Source organism: Typopeltis vanoorti, chromosome 12 (assembly GCF_054136105.1).
Source record: "Typopeltis vanoorti isolate ZY-2024b chromosome 12, IOZ_Tvanoo_1.0, whole genome shotgun sequence".
Classification (NCBI taxonomy): domain Eukaryota; kingdom Metazoa; phylum Arthropoda; class Arachnida; order Uropygi; family Thelyphonidae; genus Typopeltis; species Typopeltis vanoorti.
Window position 1 is genome coordinate 121,688,373 of NC_143560.1, and position 18,414 is coordinate 121,706,786.

The following is an 18,414-nucleotide window of genomic DNA, read 5'->3' on the forward strand; positions in this document are numbered from 1 at the left end:
CCAAAAGGTGTTGAAGGGACCAAAGAGGAACTTATTTCAGACCCCAAAATAGGCAAGGTCAGAGAGCGGGAGTAGACAATTATTCACTACTTATTGAAAATCACCGATACAATTCCGATCACCGACATAATATTCCAATACCTTATTGGAATTGTAGGATTAGAAAGAGTGTTTTGCGCGTATCATTTCCATTATTTTGATTCTGCGCTCAAACTTGAATCATATTCTACTCAACAGGGTGTCCTTCAGTATAAAAATATGATGAGATGCACACACCAACACCTATCATTAAATATTCAGAATATATTCCGTTTTGTCCTCATTGACGGAGATCTCAAGACCCCACCGACATAAGACGAAGAGAAAAACAAAGAAACAAACGATATATGCTTCTTGCAAAGGATAAATATTCTTGGATAATTAGGGGAGGGAGCCCTGTTTAAATATCAAATTGCATTCTGTAGTATCTGTTCATGTCCGCGCGGTTAGCGTAGTGGCTTTGCGCTTCGCAACCATATGCCTGGGGAAGGAGTGTCCTAGGTTCGATTCCCGTCGGAGACGTGAAGAGCTGAAGGATCTTCCTCAGCCATAGCCAAGTTAGCCGGTCTTGGGCGCGGGCAGTAGGGTTTTTTCCGCCAGTTTATCTGGGGTTTTTCATCCCGCAAGCAGGCAAACCGGACCATTGAACACACGGGGATACAGCCAAGAATACTTCGAGGCATAGGAGTGACCATTCTATCCTCGTATTTCGGTTACGAAATCCAAGCATGCTTGGAAGGTTGTGGGCCTTAAAGGCCTGTTAAAGCCATTGGGATAGATAGATAGTATCTGTTCATGCACTGATTTCATTCGCTGGGCTTTTTGGCCCTTGAAAAACAACGGATTTTTTTTTTTTTTTTTTTTTCAAGTGAAATTCCCGTAAGTTTCGAATAATATAAATGCAGACGTTTCACTGGAAAGGGTTGTTTATTTTGAAACCTTCCCAATGAACATGGAATGACCTTCTGCCACGTCTCGTTTCCATTGGGTATGCCGTAGTTTGTTCTATCCTCACGATGCATGCCTATTTAACGACGTAGGCGACACGCCTCCGTCTCTTTTATTACCCGCTTCGCAATCGAAAAATAGTCCGCACGTGAAATTTCAAACGGACACCCACGTGCTTTGGTTTTTGAGTGTGGCAAACCAAATGTCGCTACTCGTAAGAAACAAGCGAAGGACTAATTAACAGCACGAGACTTCTCTCTCACCTATAAATGGCGTTGGCGTGTCGTATTCATCATACGGAAGAATTCGACGCCATCATTCTGACGATTCCATTCACATCGGTGACAAATCGTGTTCTAATTACGCACACCACGAAAAAGGTGGGCCATCAATGGGTAACCCAGTAATGCCGAGCAACTCTCCGCTCATTGAGTACGGAGGGGATATTATGAAGACAAGCACACTGTGACATACTGCTGGCTATTTACACTGATTTTTTTGTTTTCAGCAAATCTAGTGGGGGGGGGGGGGGGATTGCGTTAACCTGAGTGGAAAATGAGCTGGCTTCGGTTCCCGTTATGAGTGCGAGATGAGAACCCACATTTTGGCCCTAGAATTTTGTCGAAATCAGTTCGCGGCCATCTCCCGTGGCACATGTGCTCGCTCGTCAATCAGTGTTAGATAGACCGAGGTAAAACGAGAATCTGGCTGCGAATTGACGCCCTCTCGTATTCCTAATAGGAACTAATATATTACTCGTGTATTCTACAATAGGAATCGGCTTGTAATTTCTCTCTCTTAAATTCGACGTAATTATCTTCAAATTAGAACTACACTAAACAATTATTTTATTAAAATTGTATCTACTTACAACCACCAGTAAGGTGGTTACACACGTAGTCAAGCGCCGGGTGAGATGCTTGGGAGAATTGATTGGTCATTCAGAAAGTAATTTATACCAACTTCTAATCATAATCTGAAAGCTAATCACAAGATGGATTTTACTCGGAATTGCAGCAACTAAGGATCTTCTGTGTATGGTTTTTACTTGCGCAAGTAAAAACCATACACAGAAGATCCTTAGTTGCTTGCTGGAATCGTCAACAACAACTGAGGATCTTCTGCGTAGTTGCGGGAATTATCATTACTGACTTGTACATTCGATTATTGTTCAAGTTCAAAGATGTTTAGTTTATTCTTCAGCCGATTTCTCAATATTTTTGTAATGGGCATCAATAGTGTTTGTTTACTGCAGAATAACTTACTATGCAAATAAAAATCTAACTAAACACCGTGGGTTTTACGGAATGTATTTTACTTATTTGTGCGATGGGCTGTATGATGTTTTAAGGGATATGCATGCACTATCCGATGGGAAAAAAACATCCGGACATTTGGCGTAGTAGTGAATTTGGCTATAATCATGACTCATGCAGGTCTTATACGAAGCACGCGGTCTTGCAATCTTCATACACGAGCAGTAAAATGGGCAGTACCGAAGAGCTCGGTGACTCTCGACATGGCACTGTCATCGGATACAAACTTTGAAACAATTCATTTCGGAAATTTCTACCCAGTTAAAGGGCGAGACGGACGAGTGTTGAAAGTCGTAACCGAAAACGTCGCCTGTCCTCGGTTGAAACACTCGCTGCGAGATCCGAAATGACTCCGCAATCCATCATAACAAGCAATGCCCAGTGTCGGGTGGAATGGTGTTAAGCTCGCGGGCATTGGGCTCTGGAGCGTTGGGCTGTGTTTTACGGTTACGGCTGGGCCTATAGTTCCAGTTGGGGGCGGGGGAAGAAATTATTATTATTAAGAGAGACCTGCAGGGAGTCAGAGACTCATCGATTCTGATATATCATCCAATATATCAGAATCGCAACGAAACATAGAAATGAAAGGGATGATTTCTGGGCGAGAACAGTTCTGAATACTCATTCGACGCATAAAAACAATGTCAGAGCATTTTTTTATTATTTCGTTTCACTTTTATTTACTTCTGCCATCTCCCCACATATCGCTCGAATCAGGATTAGGTTAATCACACGATTCTCATTATTATCCTATTGTTAACCTAACAGGATTAGATTAATAATGTGATTCTGTACGATGAGTGGGAGGGATAAGGTACAGAAAGTTCGTGTTTTTACAGTAAGTGATAAAGGGGTGTACATCCGACGGTCGAGTGGGATTTTAAAAAGGTTTGAAGTACTGTCGCGCAAAAAGTTGATTAATTCGGACAGACGCGGTTGGATGACACAGGCGATATGCGACATTTCTATCCCAAATAATTCAAAAGAGTTTGAAGTAAGATTTCCTTTGTTTTAATTCCGTTCAGAATGGCAAAAAGACTTTAATTTCTTTCCTTTTTTCTTAAATCCAAACTTACTCTTTCGGGGCTCGAAACTATTATGACTATTCTTTGTCAATGCCAGATTAGATTCCGTATTTTCATCAACCTCGCCCCACTTCTGTTGCAAGCATCATCACACCAGACTGATGAGTTTTCGCAGCGTAATAGTTGCGTGCGTGGGTGGGAGCGTGAACAGAAAAAAGTCCTGCAGAAGAAGAAGACGAAGTCCCAAACGAGAATGGAACGGAACAGAAGAAGCGCTGATTTTTCGACCTTTTCTAATTCAAATTTCATCCCTCCCTGATGCTTTCCATTCGTCTGAAGTTCTTTGTTTATTTGAAAAATGGGGAGGGTGTTTCATTTCATTTTGGTTTGAATAGCGGCCGAAGCAGCTAAGGTCATGAGGTGAGTCTTGTGTGTGTGCGCTGTTTTGATATGTGTGGTTCGTTTTTTGTTTTTTTTTTTCATGAAAAACCTTTCCAAATCCTTCTGAACGTGAAGTGGAAGTCCACGATTTTGCGGATATTCTTCTTGGGCATGCTGTTTTCACGCGGTGCACAACACTGTCGATAAAATTCTTCAGAGCGTCGGAAAGAAAAGCGCATTTACGTGAAGCCATTCACGCACTGCGAACTAACAGAACCGTGTTGATTTGTGCAATTGCTTTGACGCAAGTCCCCCCCCCCCATGTTTATTCCCCTTTACCAAAGCGAAAGAATTGCGAGGGAGGCATCTTCGAGCAAAAACACACGATGTTGAGGGTGTAAACCATATTCGGTCAACTCTTGTGCAGAAAGGTTCATTCTTGGGGTGGTTGCGATGTGAGATCCACTCAGGTTTAAAGTGTGGGTATATTTGGTTTCCTCACCCCTCATAGACTTTTTCTGAGGGCGAAAAACTTAAAACAATTGGGCTTCGAAGGTTTAATGCAGATTAATTGAGGAGAACGTGTGTAAATATGAGGGGAGGTTGCTCGGAAACTTAGCCACGTCCCTTTTTAAAGAATACGGCGCTGCCCACTGTAAAGCACGAATGGTTATTAATCCCTTTATTACATCAATTGCAAATTTGCCATCGGGAATTGCAAAGGTCTAATCGGTACAAACTTGGATGCCTTTTTTTTGCAGCCTTAACAGTTGCTCCCAAGAAAAGAAAAATAAATCCATTCCATTGACCTTATTTTAATGCTCCTTTTACTTCATAGAAATTAGCAACTACAAACTTTTTTTTGTCTTGTAAATACGCAAGAATTCAAAAACTAAAAATATTCAAACTTCTCCTACGGACAAAAGAAGTAAAAAAAAATAAAAAATCTATGTGCCTCGCATGCCATTTCTTTCACTGTATCAACAAAATTTCCTTCGGGGTCTGAGGCGACCCTATATATGTATTTTTTTCTTTTACCTTAGTAAACGAGGGAGACCTATTTGCCAAACAAAATAGAGGCTAGAAGCAGGGAGTAATTTGAAAAGATATGCCTGCCCGCGTGGTTGTGGAGAGGCTGACTATAGCGAGGCCTCTTTTGGAAAATTTTCGTGTGCTGTACTTGGCTCCCTTTGTTAACTATGCTCTGCAGCGGATGGAAGTAATTGGACCTTGGGGGCAGCTTCATTTGGCGGCAGAATTGCAGCCCACTCCACAGAGGTAGCAAACTTGTGGTTAACAAGGCTTCTGTCTTCTTGCGCTACGAATCACAGCTCCCAAAAGTTGGTTCCTCTAGGCTAAGGAAGGCCAGACGCACGTGTGGAGCGAGGCTTTTTCGGTGAAGTGCATTGTGTGCCTTGGCTCGTCTGCAACCACTTAGCATTCCTATAGAAGTACATTGAAATGACAATTTAAATACAAAAAAAAAAAAAAAAAACTTTAGCGTTCGCTGATGTTTAAAATAAAATGGTCCCTATTAAGTTGAAGTAACTGTGACTGCCGTCAGAAAATGCTACACACAAAAGAAAAGTCTCTTTGTTAGATGCCAGAAGAGTTGTTAGAATACACAAAATAAGCGGAGAGTGCGGAAACAAAAACTCGGACAATTTTGACAATGTTTATGTGCAGTGCATACATCTGCTGCTAGCGGCTCACGAGAGTGAGTCCATAGCTCTATTTTCATCTTTATTCTCTCTCTCTCTCTCTCTCTCTCTATCTATCTCGAGTTCGTTATTTTATTTCTTGCGTTTAGAGCTGACAGAGAGAAGGTCAGATTTTTATTTGTAAAGAAATTGTTTCGAATTATATCCTTCCATCTCTCCGGTGCGTTTTATTTGGCAAAATAAATTAATAATATGTAAACCTTTTTTTTTTTAATTTACAGATAAAATGTGAGCGATAATCTGAAATTAAATTTATTTTTGAATTTCTTTTAAGACTTTAATAATAATTAAACTCGAATTCAAACTAGTTTACGCAATATAGCATTCATTTCAAAGTAGTAGGTTTAATTTATATTCTTTTCCTTATCCAGTAAGTCTTCGTTGTTTATCTAAAGCAATACTACCAACGGAAATGAATCTTATGTGTAATATATTTATGCAAAAAAGATTGGGATTAGTAATTCCCCCAAAAAGTGATCGCATATTGTGAGCTAAACAGCTATGTCTTTACAATAACCAAAATATTGTGCACATTGTCTGTAATGCTTACAATACATTTACAATTTACCTTTCACAAGATCCCATTTTCATATTTTCAGTTGATTTCAGAGAATGATTCTAATGATACGACAGCACAACAATCAGTTTTTTTATATGATAATCTACAGAACAATGAATCTTGAAATCAGAACTTGGATTTTTATTGTTGCAAAAATCTGTTATAGAGCTCCATTGTTAGAAATAACTTACATTTTTTTAATTGTTGTCTCGTGAAAGCCAACAATTAAATTACTTTGGAAATCGGAATTTCACATTTTTTACGCAACAATGACATAGCCCGAATGAATTTTAAAAATGTATTCAGGCTGATTGTTTCTTTGATTTGACTGTGGAAATGCAGCAATGCGAGAAGATAGGAACTGGCTGCTCCACCTTTTCCTAAATTCTCATACCAGGTTCACGAATTCCTTGCTTTGTTGTGAGCGAAATGATCTTCTTTGATACGGCTAATAAAGATTCCCATAATCAACCATCTGATTCTTATTTGAAAGGACATTTTTTTTACCCGTTTTCTCTAAATATCTTTCTTTTTCTTGGAAATTGAATTGCGACGCATGTTAACCTTGAACTCGATCAGCTCCAACAAAGATACTGAACGGAGGAGGAGCAACATCATTACGAACCAGCGCTTATTGATTGTGCGACGGCAGTAATCGAATTAATAAAACTGTGAAACGACTTAATTGTGACGACAGACGCCCAAGGACGGTTGTTTGAGGGGGAAACACCAAGACAATGACACACACCGTCGATAAGGTGGAAGATGCAGTGATATAAAGAGCTAATTTTTCATTTTATCTTTCTTCTGATGCTACTTAAGACATCCACTGACTGCAGGTTCTCACCCGAGGCAACCACATTCACAGGTAGAAGCGGAGTGTTTGCACCATTCAGGGATAATCTACTGGGCTCGTATTTCTGATGATATTTGATTAAATGCTCTTTTTATTCGCTATGTGAAAATAATACGTGCGGAACCACAACCAGTAACGGCATCGGTGCTCAGTAGTTCTAAATCAGATTTTCAGCAACTAGATACTGGCAAGTAATTGTTAATATCCAATTGTTGTCTCAACAATTGGAGTCCAGTTGTTGCAAAAGCATCATCTGCTAGTAGTACTTGATTGTTAAGAAGTCAATGTATGAAGTCAAACAGATATTTTGAAATACCTGTTTGACTTCTTTTGATCTTTTTCAATAAAGCGCATTTACGAACTGTATTTAATTTTTTATATTAGTTTCAGGGTCATTAATAATCTTTCAAATTGACTGACAGAGCAAAACGCCCACCTGGTTGATAGAGTGGAGAGCGTAATCGCTATACAGACCTTGAATGTTATTGGAGGTCCGAAGTGGCTTGAAAACAGTTCTATCTAGCTTTGGTGTGTAGAGTAGAGTTGGCAGATTATGTAAAAAATAAAATAATAAATGACTTTCAGTGGCTCATATGAAGAACAAATCAAATAATTCCCAGCTTGGCTTGAAATATTCCATCTCATAATATGGAAAAGTGGCTTCGTACAAATGGTGATTATCACCAATTCTCCCACTCGCAAGGTTACAAAATGTGATAAAATAAAACAACAACAACAAAAAAAAAAAATCTAGAATTTTTCCGGCCATTAGAACACTCGCAAGTAACAGACAGGCTACGGTGGCCTCATGGCCTGAGTTGCTTCGGCTGTCAATTCTAATCTAGTTTGCTTTGGAGTGTAAACCCACCATCAACCAACTTGGTGGGGAACATCTTAAGAACGAAATTGCATTCCTTTTACTAACACAAACATTTCTGAGATTGTTGGGAACTTCTGAGGACTTCCGATTATCTTACATTTAAGTCGAAATCAGACTGCTAAAAAAAGCTAAGATTTCGCTGATTAGTTTGTTGATACGCTTGTAATTGGTAGAATCAGTAACGCCGGTTGGTAAAACTAAAAATATGAGACTTAAGGGGGAGGGGGGTTTAGGTTGATCCGCTGTCTGCTCGGATAATTTAAATATGATCATTGAGAAGTTTCGTTCACCTTTTCTCGAGCGAGTGTGGGATTAGGGGACACACAAAGCCAAGGAATGGGAAGTAATTTTACAAGCGGTTCTTTTCTCCTCCCTCCAAATTTACTAGCCGCAAGGTAACTTACTCCAGCAACTGCTCCTTCGCCACACAGTGTTCCCGTAATATCGTGGCAAACGACATTACGAGAAGCACCGTCTTACCTGAAGTGATCATTGCGACTTATTGTATATACGGAGCTTAAAATCTACTCAAAATTCTCAGCACAGTACAGCATCCGTATCAACTTTAACACGCGTCAATTTTTTATTTTTTTTTTAATGAGCGTTTGTGTAAAAATCAAACGGACATCCTTCGTCTATTGTGCATATTTGACTTCTTTGGATCAGCCATACAACTGTGGTTGTAAAGCCTAATTGGGCAACCATAAAAATGACTTACAACTCATGATGCACACCACGTAAACTTACCAGCAAAGTCTTTACAATATTTAGACTGTAATCACGTAATTTATAGGGATAATCCTTTGGATATGCTAACTAGAATTACATGAACAACACTGACCTCACCCATTTTTCTCATCACATTATTTCGATGGGATATCACTGCATGACCTCATCTAAGAAGTAGATTATTTGGTATTCTTTGGAGAACATTTCTTTGTTCAGACAGTAAGACCAACGTTCTGACTCAGCCTTAAACGTGGCCGAAATTATTAACTTTTATACGATTGAATTGCGGCCGAAGCATCGAAGGTTATGAAGCTGGTGCGTGTTGGATTTCTTAATTGACTTCTTCTAGCAGTTATGGCTCTATTGCGGGACGAAAAACCTTTAAATACTCTTAAACTTTGAATGACATTTAAAGAAAAGAATTAGTATTTTGTGCAGATATGGTGGATTGTATTTAGTGTTAATCGGGATTAAAATTGCATTCAGGTTCAACAGCAAAAGAAAGATTCAAAATCGTGTCGATGGGAGTGCAGAATGTGACTGCATACGAATGCAAACTTCACCCTGCAATTGTAGGCGATATTTGGCGTGTTTTTTGCGTATTGTTTAAGGGAGAAATAAAGTGTGAAACTGCGTGCGAAGTTATCTTAGAAGAATTCGCACTTCCTTTCTGTGTTCGCAGCCAATGGGACCACAGGGTCTGTCTGTGGGCTTCAGAGACAGAAGGGAAAACCATGCATTCTGTATTGCTGCTCTGAGAACAGCGGGAAACTCACCACAAGGGATTTACCTTGAATTCATACGGCGGCCAACAGACTTGCGATTAGAGGCATCCTTAGAGCGAAGGGTCCCCTGGTGCATTGGGGTGAGACAAACGGGGACGGCTGACAGTCCTAAGTAAAGCGAGGCCGAGTTGGCTTCCACAATGCTGGGTGAATCTTCTTTGCTCTCTCTCTCTCTCGTGTGTGTGTGTGTGTATTAACGTTAGGATGCCATTGCGTTAAAGAACTCGGAGTTTGCTTGCTTAGGTAAGAAGCTTTGTTTTTACAGTGAAAGAAAATCTACTGCTTCAAACAATAAAAATTTATTAATGCTTTGGTTGACAGATTCAAAAGAAAGACATTTTCCTGCAGAAAAACACACGACTTATATATGGCATGGAACAAAAAAAAAAAAAAAAAAAAAAAAAAACGTGGAAGTGCTTCGTTTTCAAAACCGCGCGGCCAACAAATAAAATTCAAGGACCATAAGCCATAATTGGGAACTAATCAGTGTGCACTTCAACGACCTCTTCCCGTCATCCCCTAAGCTTAAGCGGGGCAGAGGTCAAGTGCTCTCTCTCGTCTTTGTCTTCAGGACAGAGCGCACATCCTCTCCTCCTCCTCCTCCTCTTCGGTCTACATCCATCATTAAACTGTTCAGAATCCAATGAACACATCGCTTCTCTTACTTGGAAACCCACCTTTTCAATACACGCACACACACAATATCGCATTCAGGATTTGTTTTTTTGAAATAAAAATGCACAAAGGAATTAAAAGCGTCCTTCATGATATTAATGGACTTGCCGAAAAGAAACTCCTCTTGAAATAGACGCACCAAAGTGCTTGCAACGGATTAAGTAGAGAAGGTTGGCCAAAAGAGGAGCCATTCCACATACAAGAACCCTCAAACAGTATTATTTTATCGATGATTTTGTTTTATTTTCATTAACACGATTTTGGTTTTACACACATTACTACATGCAAGAACCATCCTTCATCAGAATTGGGTTTTACGTTTGCATCCCATTCGCTCTTGCAAAGAAGCCATCCGTTTTGTTAATTTTAAGATGATAAATCGCAATTCTGAATACAAACGTAGATCTATTTTAATGAATTGTGTCAGCATTTTAACTGATTCCTGTAGATTCGTTATTATTTTGTGTTTTCAATGGACGTTTAAAACAAGATAAGTCAGTGTTGATATGCGCATGCTCATTTTTGGTTTGTTCTTGTTGTTGCAATTATTATTTTTAAATTGACAACTGTCGATCCTGCTAACGTATTCGGCTTTCGACTTCATTGAACCAATCAAGGCCGAGAATTATGTCTGTTAATGCGTGAATTACTTTGCTAACCTCTCTGCAGCGCTGGATGTTGTCCACTGTATGGTGACACAGTGGATAACAGTTCCTGCATAACTGCATGGTTATAATTTTTTTTCTGTCCGTTCACGATACATTATACGATGAAGACTTTGTAGTAGGGGGTTGCATAAACAGAGATGACGAAAATAAGTTGCCCAAAGATGAGTCAAATTAGGAAATGATGTTGGCACGCAAACCTCGCAGTCACCATCCATGCGGATGCTGAGTAATTGCGTTGCGGTGGAGTGCAGGGGGATGTTCTGTATGCACTTTTGGCGATGTCTGCTAGGAATAAAACGGTCCACCTTGTGAGAGGAATAAATGGACCAAACATAATCCGGGTCAGGAGATGTGTTGACACCGTAGTATCGCTTCGTTCTGCCAGCAGTCCCATCGCTGTTCTAAACAAACACAATAAATCAGGAGCGGCAAATAATTTTCATTAATTCACGACGACAAGCGCGGAGCGGGGGGGGGGAGGACTAACCGGACGACGTTCTAGACAAGCCACCGAAGTTTCTTGTAGTGAAGGCAAAAAGGGGTGGGGGATGATCTAAGAAGTGCACTCGCCATCACCCCGTGCCCTATAATTAAATGGTTGTTATTAAAAGCGCTATTTTTCAGCAAAGAAGCCAACAGACGTCGTTTTAAGAGATGTCGACGCACAACAAATGACCTCCGTCGCAGTAATTACTAATTACACGATCCGCATTCGTAATTACGGACGGAGAGAAATATCGCATTGAAGCGATTTGGCATCCGAGTTATAATGAGGGGGAAATTTTAGCTTAAAACGTTTTGAAATAATTTGGAGGATGCGAAAGGGGACTTCTTGTGTGTGTGGGGGGGGGGGGGGGGAAGAGACGGTCCCCCGAGTCTTAAACAGCTTTAATTTTGGGCCAAACGTCCACGCTAAAATCTCGACCACCCTTTCACAATGGCAAGGGGGATCTGCAAACTCAGCTACGATTATTCTCTTTTTTGTCAAAGTTTTTTTTTTTTTTTTCAGTCTTAATTGACATAATTAAGTTTGTTTTCTTGGCGCTTCTGCTTGTATTTCTTCCATTTTGTAAAACTGCCCTCCGGGAACTTCGTTAATTTAACTGCTTCCATCTTTCAACAGAATTCGCAATTCGTATTCTGCGTCGTGCCTCCGTCAGTGGTGGAGAACATAAGCGATATCCCTGCAACTTAAACCACGGATCAGGTTCTTTCTTTCTTTTTTTATTTTTCTCCGGGCGAGGATGAGACAACATCTCACCGACAAACTCTAACTTCCAGACACGAGAAGGCTTCTCAAATGCTTCCATTTCCCGCCCCTCTTTCCGCAGCTCCCATTTTCGCCAGTTACGCTAAGATAGACGACGGAGCGATGCCCACCAAATGGGCTATTCGCGGACGTACCCACATCTCGGTCCGGATTTGGCGGCATTGTAGAGCAGCATCGTCCCCGATGTCATCTTTTCCCATTAGTCTTACGGGCGCTGGGCCGCAGGTGGTCAAAAGAGGACAACGAGAGTCCCACCTCGGAGAAGGGACTTGGCAGATAATCCCAGAATTTGGATCTTTTCTGCACGCCGCCGCCTGCTGACCCTAGGGACTCTGTGTTGACCCGTGTTGGATTTGGTGGCAGGAAACCGTTGTCACCTCATTAAGGAAGAACGAAGCAACTCGTGCGGACAAACATGATAGCGGCAGAGTGAGGAAGAACAACGCCACGCGCGCTTTAAAGGGGAGGAAAAAAAAAAAAAAACACTCCCCGGCATCATCGCTGCACAATTCTTGAGGATGTGTGTGTGGAAGTGCGCAATGAACGCAAACCTTGCGTTCTGAATTCCTTTTGTAGATCCGATTAAAAGAATGTTACGGCAATGAACAGTAAGAATAAATAAGATGCACAAACATCTCGCGAAGTTCCAAGTTTATAACTTACATTTCTACAAAGTGTGATACATTCACATTTACGTAAACTTTAACGGATGTCGTCGGACGTTATTTAAATGAAATAAACCGGTTTAAATAAAATATGCAAACAACTAAAATGCATATTTAATTAACTATAAAATAATTAAAAAAAAAAAAAAAACGAAAGTTAAAGGCTTCGTTTGGTATTAAAATATCCCCCCCCCCCAAACCGGAAAACAGGATAAAAATAGGCGCATGTGCAGATGAATGTTTACACTTCAACAGAAGTCTCACCCAGTAAAGGAAACTCTTCAGAACCCACGTTCTGAATCTTGAGCAGAGATATCTTGGCGATGCACTATTTAAAACAACATCTAGATCCCCCCCCCCCCAATCATATCTGTCATCCCTTTTTGGACGAGGTATATTCACTCGCGCACCTCAGGGTGTTGGAAGTAGCATCTCTCCTGGAAGAAGTCGTAGATGTCCTTTCCACACAGAATCATCGCTCACATTCACGGTGAGATTCGAACCCGCGGCGTTTTATTTGGAGAGTGGATGCGCATTTCACATGAAAAACAGATTTTGGACACCAAAACTTATTTCCCGTAGATGAGTTTCTTCCAGATTAAAGAAAACCAGTGTGGATGCTTGAATGAACTCACGCAATGGAGGCGACTCATTTCCATTCATCAGTCCATCTGTCAATGAAATATTTCATCTCTTTCACCGGAAGGTGGCGCCACGAACCGAATGCAAACCGATGAATTTTGTTTAAAATATTCGCCCGAAAGAAAGCCATCGGGATTTCTTTTCGAGTAAGTTCCACCAGGACAAGACGGTCCTGGGAGGAAAGTTCCGGTCGTCCTTGAGTGAGCTCGCTCGCTCGGAGATTATTCGACGCCGCTTTATGAACATATCGGAGGTGTGTGCGCGATAAATGACTTCTTTTTTCTCCTTTCTTCAAATGCACTTTTCTCGACATCAACTGTGTCTCAAAGAACAAAAGCGATCTAATTAATGGCTACCATTAATTAAACCACATTAATTAAACTGCTAATCTGCACACGTGCAGCTAAGTTTCTTAGCGCTGATGATCAGTGGCGAGGAGGATTTCAAAAATCAGATAAGTTGAGACACGAAGCGGCATTCCGATCAGGTTTCCACAAGGATTTTCTTGGGGGGGGGGGGGGGGGGGTTTGGAATGATGTTGCCTAACGTTCGCGGTCTGAATGAATAAATAACAACAAAGGCAGGAACAGAGGAGAGAAGTTAAAAGAATTCTATCCCGTCATGCACCGGGACTAAGTTGTGTCGCTTTATTCTGAAACAGTCTGGAATTTGTATTATTATTTATCAAGTTTTTCGCGTGCGAAAATATTGCCTTTCTTTCTGTTTTCCTCAATTGAAAAACATCTATGAGGAAAGTTTGATACAAAGTACACCATTTGGAAGTAAAGGTACGCATCTTACCAAAGAATTACTGATTCCTCGTGTATTTCGGTCTTGACTACTCTGTCACAATAGCAGAATATAAATATGACACTCTCCACCCAAGTAGGATAAGTATATTAAATTGTCCTTTTCAGCGAGTAGAGCGCTATCTCTTGGCGCCTTTTCATACTTGGATTAAAAGTACGATCTTACCAGACAATAGAATCGTCCATACAACCATGATTATTGTTGTTGTCCAAGATACCAGTATTGGCAACTGGATCCGAAATGTGCTACTGATCAGAAGTTAGTGCTTCCTGGCAGGGAGCCAGTGAGGGTTGCCATCATTCTCCGAAGTGTTCAATGGCTGTAGATATGTGTGTTCAGAGGTTGGTTGGCTTGTTACGAGGGATAAAAGCTCTCCACCAGCTAACTCATCTTTAGTCAAAATTGCTTGATAAAAATTCTTGGCGTCGTAGACGAAAAATCGAACCCACTATGACACGCGAACATCAATTACATTAGTTTCATATATCAAGAGGGATATCAACAGTGTATGCCGCATAGATTCGCAAGCTTCGAAGACCCTTAAAGAGAGTCGGTTTATTTCAGTATCTGTTATTTAATTGAGCAGGAATGAACGCAGACTCCAAGCTGAAGGATGCTGTACACGTTATTATTACGTAACAGCTCCAGGAAGTCCAAAGACTCGATGAGTGAGGGCATTTACTCTCCAATTCTCCACCAATTGCAATTACCTTCCACCTTCATCATCTACATCGACGTCATCTACAGCCGACCACCACCATTTTCACAGACAATCACAACCATCCATGCCCATGGCGGGATTCGAACCCGCAGCCTTTTTGGCTGGAGAGCGGATATACTAACCACTCGGCCAATCAGGCCGTTATAATTTTGGATAAATTACTTTGGACCTAATTCCCAAGAAAGTCGTGGCCATGAATTCCTTCCCCCCCCCCCACCTCGATCTACTTTACTCTCTTAGCTGTGGTATTAGCAGTTTGGCAGCGCCACTTACCAGAATGTCATGCAGAAGGCCACTGCGAGTGTTTGCCTTCTATAAAAGAAAGTCAAATATGTGAACAAAATGGGATCTTAAGTGTTTTTTTTTTTGTTGTTGTTCATATAAAAGATCGAAAGGGGGGGTGGATTGGAAAACGTGCCATGGACTGGACTGCTGTGCAAGTTTGCAATGCCCGACAGTGTCACTTACGGCATTGTTCAAACACGAGGATACACCCCTCGTACCATTGTCTATGAGAACTCTTTATCCTTCTCGCGACGCTTTACTGCAACAGCTGTTGCCATGACGACACGGACGCGTGCCCTTTATAGCTTTCGCGGTACTTACCTCACCTATTTGAAGTATGGCTGGTGGTACTTAGAAAATGAGCCCTTGTAATCCGACCATAAAACTCCCTCCGAACAAAACGATGTCGACTTAGAATATGCTAATGCCTCCAATAATAGCTGCGTCTAATCAGCTGAGGTACCGAAAGAGTTTAAAATGGTCTCTTTTTCCTTCTTCCCCCCCCACCCCAACCTCGTCTTCTTTAGTGTTGTTAATTTTTGCCTCTTTTTTTTTTAACTCTGTCGGAGGAACAAGGAAATTCATCGCGGATCATCTAGAACACATTTCAGGACTAACGCAAGCACATTAGTACGTTTTGAGAACAAAAAAAAAAAAAAAAGTGAAATATGTCAAACTCTTTACAAAGTTTACAAATTGGGAAGGAAAAAAGTCATTGGATTACTTTAAACAAATGTTGAATGCAAATAATTTATACTATTTTTTGCTTTTGTTTGGGGGGGGGTGATTTCAGATGCGTACAATGTCCCTCCCCACCCACACACATACATTTCTAATATTTTCCAACGCGAAGGCATATCGTTCCCAGAATATAACTTTTTCTAACAAAGGGGGAAGAGTTGTTATTGTATTTTTTTCAATTGATCCCCGGTTCCGTTTTTAAACAACGTCGCATAACGATGAAAGCGAGATAAAGAGGAAGCGCCCTCTGGCAGATGGAATTTTCAACCCATTTCCAACATGAGCAAGCATTACTAATATTGCCAAAGAGATGTCGCAGGCTTACAGAATTGTAAATGACAGGGAACGCAAGAGTGCACGAACTTTTAAAGTGCCCTTAGTATAGATCCCCCTCCCCTGGGGGTGACAAGTGGGAAAACAATGATATCTGACACCGTTAAACTTCCATTACCTTTCACAAGTTTCCCGCTTTGTCATAGATTATCGAGATCTCAGCCAGCCACTTGGTGGGTTGACGACAAGATGGAGAAACGGTTGCATTGGGGGTCATCCTTCGTGGTTGATGCAATACACCACTCCTTTTTATGTGTTATAAACAAAAGCGGCTTGAAATATCGTATTTCGACAGTAGCGGAAAACATTGGGAGAATTAGTTGAATTTTTAAGCAAGGAGTGCGGGGGGGGGCGGGGGCGGACGACACACACACACAGAGAGAGAGACAAAGAGAAAGGACGGAGCGCATTACAATAAGGGGGTTGAAGACGGTGGGGATAAACCGCAGAAAAAAAAAAAAAGATTATTTTAAGAGAAACTTCAGACGAAAAGCAAAAGTTAAAAATGTAAGAAAAACGTATTGACAGTTAAAAACAAACCGAAAACACAATTTTGGAAAGAAAGAAGAGGAAAACTATAACAGAAAGAATGCCACAAAACATGACATTAAAACTGAAACGAAATAAACAAAACAACTAATTAGGGAAGGAAAAAACAGACTTAAAAAGTTTAGACTAGTCTTCAAACCTTATTAAAATAATATATTTTAGTAAAATATTTTTTAGGAATATATTTTTAACTGAACATCCTCACTTTGAAAACAAAAAAGCATCAATTTCAGGCATTATTTAAAGATTTTATCTTATCTCTGATCTGATGAGACCCAACACTTCGAAACAGTGGGTGGTCAGAGAAGTAAAATATCAACAAAATCGCAAACAGAAGATTTTAAAGATGCTGTCTCTGCGTATCTAATTAAAATATACGCAGAGCCGCATCTTTTAGCTAGTGCAATACTTGGGCAACCCATGGTAAATGATTTTGGTTCTTCTAAATCGCTTTTAAAGGTTTAAAGTAAAAACAATGTTTGCCTACTTGGCTATAAAACAATGTCTGCCACCGTCCATTTACAATCCATCTAGAGGATTTGTACTAAGTTAAAAATAAATGAAATGATAAAAAAATAGCAGGTGCACGTTACTAAGGTACTACAGGCTTATTTTTGGGTGGGAAACATAAAAAAAAAAAAAGGATGGCAGAATTTCTGTAAAAAATTTAAAAGCTACCCTTAGCTCTATGATAATAGAAAATATGTTAAAACATGGAACACTCACTGGATGGAAATAGTAAAATCCAAGTTCTTACGATGACATTGTTATTATTTGCTGCATATTAATACAGCAAATAATGCGAATGCATCGTTATTTCTTCGCTGTTTTTAAGTTATCGAAGTAATTGTTTGTGTGTGGGGGGGGTATCATATTCATTTCCAATTTCCGTATTCATATTTTTGTGTTGTGTTAACGAGAGACATCACATTTAACTGTTGGGAGAAGGGATTAATATAGATTATTAAAATCACTATTGGAAAGATGTGGGTTGAAATCATGTCAAGAATTCGAGAGTCATCACGACTGTTCAAGTTTCTGGTAGAAAGCAGATGAAGAGGCTCGATAATAAATAAAGAGACCAGGAATTCCTCGTAGGCCTTAGTTGCCTCGTTACTAGTAACACCAATAACTATTCTAAATATAATAATAATAGTGGCGCTGCGAGAATTTTTTTAATTTTTTTATTAACGCATTTTTAGACAAAGATATCAGCAGTGGGGGGGGGGGGAGTGAAGCCTTTCTTACTAACTTCAAAAACATTATGCTGTCCAATTTGGAGAATCATTCACATCTCCACGTTTAGTGAGACCACAAGTAAAGATGGAACGCTGTGGTGGGGGTCTGATAATTTGAGGGCCGTCAAATTCTGCATGAATTTGAAGGTTTATTGAACGGGGGAGAGCAGATGAGTGCAGTCCATGAAACTGAGAGAGAGAGACGCGTGATTAACGTTTGAGCAGGAAAAAAAAATCAGTGCGAGGGATGTGGGAGTGTTTAAAAAGAGTGCAAGAATGCATGGAAAGCCGAGCACAGTGTAAACTGCGGTGTGTGTTTCGTAACCCATTTGCACTGATTTTTCTTGTTGCCGTGAGCGAAGAAAAAAAAACGGAACGCCCTTCTTAGCTCTGCCTTTATTTTTGCCACTCCTTCTTCATCAGGATCTCAACACTTCCTGAAAGAGCGAAGCCTCTCCGCCACCCTCCTCAACGTCGACAGCCGATGAAAGGCTACATGGGGTGACCGGAGAACTGCCGAAAGAGACGTTGTAATAAATCTTGTCGCTACCGCTCCGCTCGTGTCTCGGCCCGGCCCC

The 18,414-nt window shown here is 40.6% G+C and overlaps 1 protein-coding gene across 1 annotated transcript in view; it reads left to right on the forward strand.

The window, feature by feature from the left end:
- Window positions 1-18,414, forward strand: part of onecut (homeobox protein onecut) — a 263,632-nt gene that overhangs the window by 49,933 nt on the left and 195,285 nt on the right. The window contains exon 2 of the mRNA XM_090402187.1: window positions 4,276-4,311. Within this exon, the coding sequence (XP_090258313.1) occupies window positions 4,276-4,311 (36 nt within the window). The remainder of the gene's footprint in view (window positions 1-4,275; window positions 4,312-18,414) is intronic.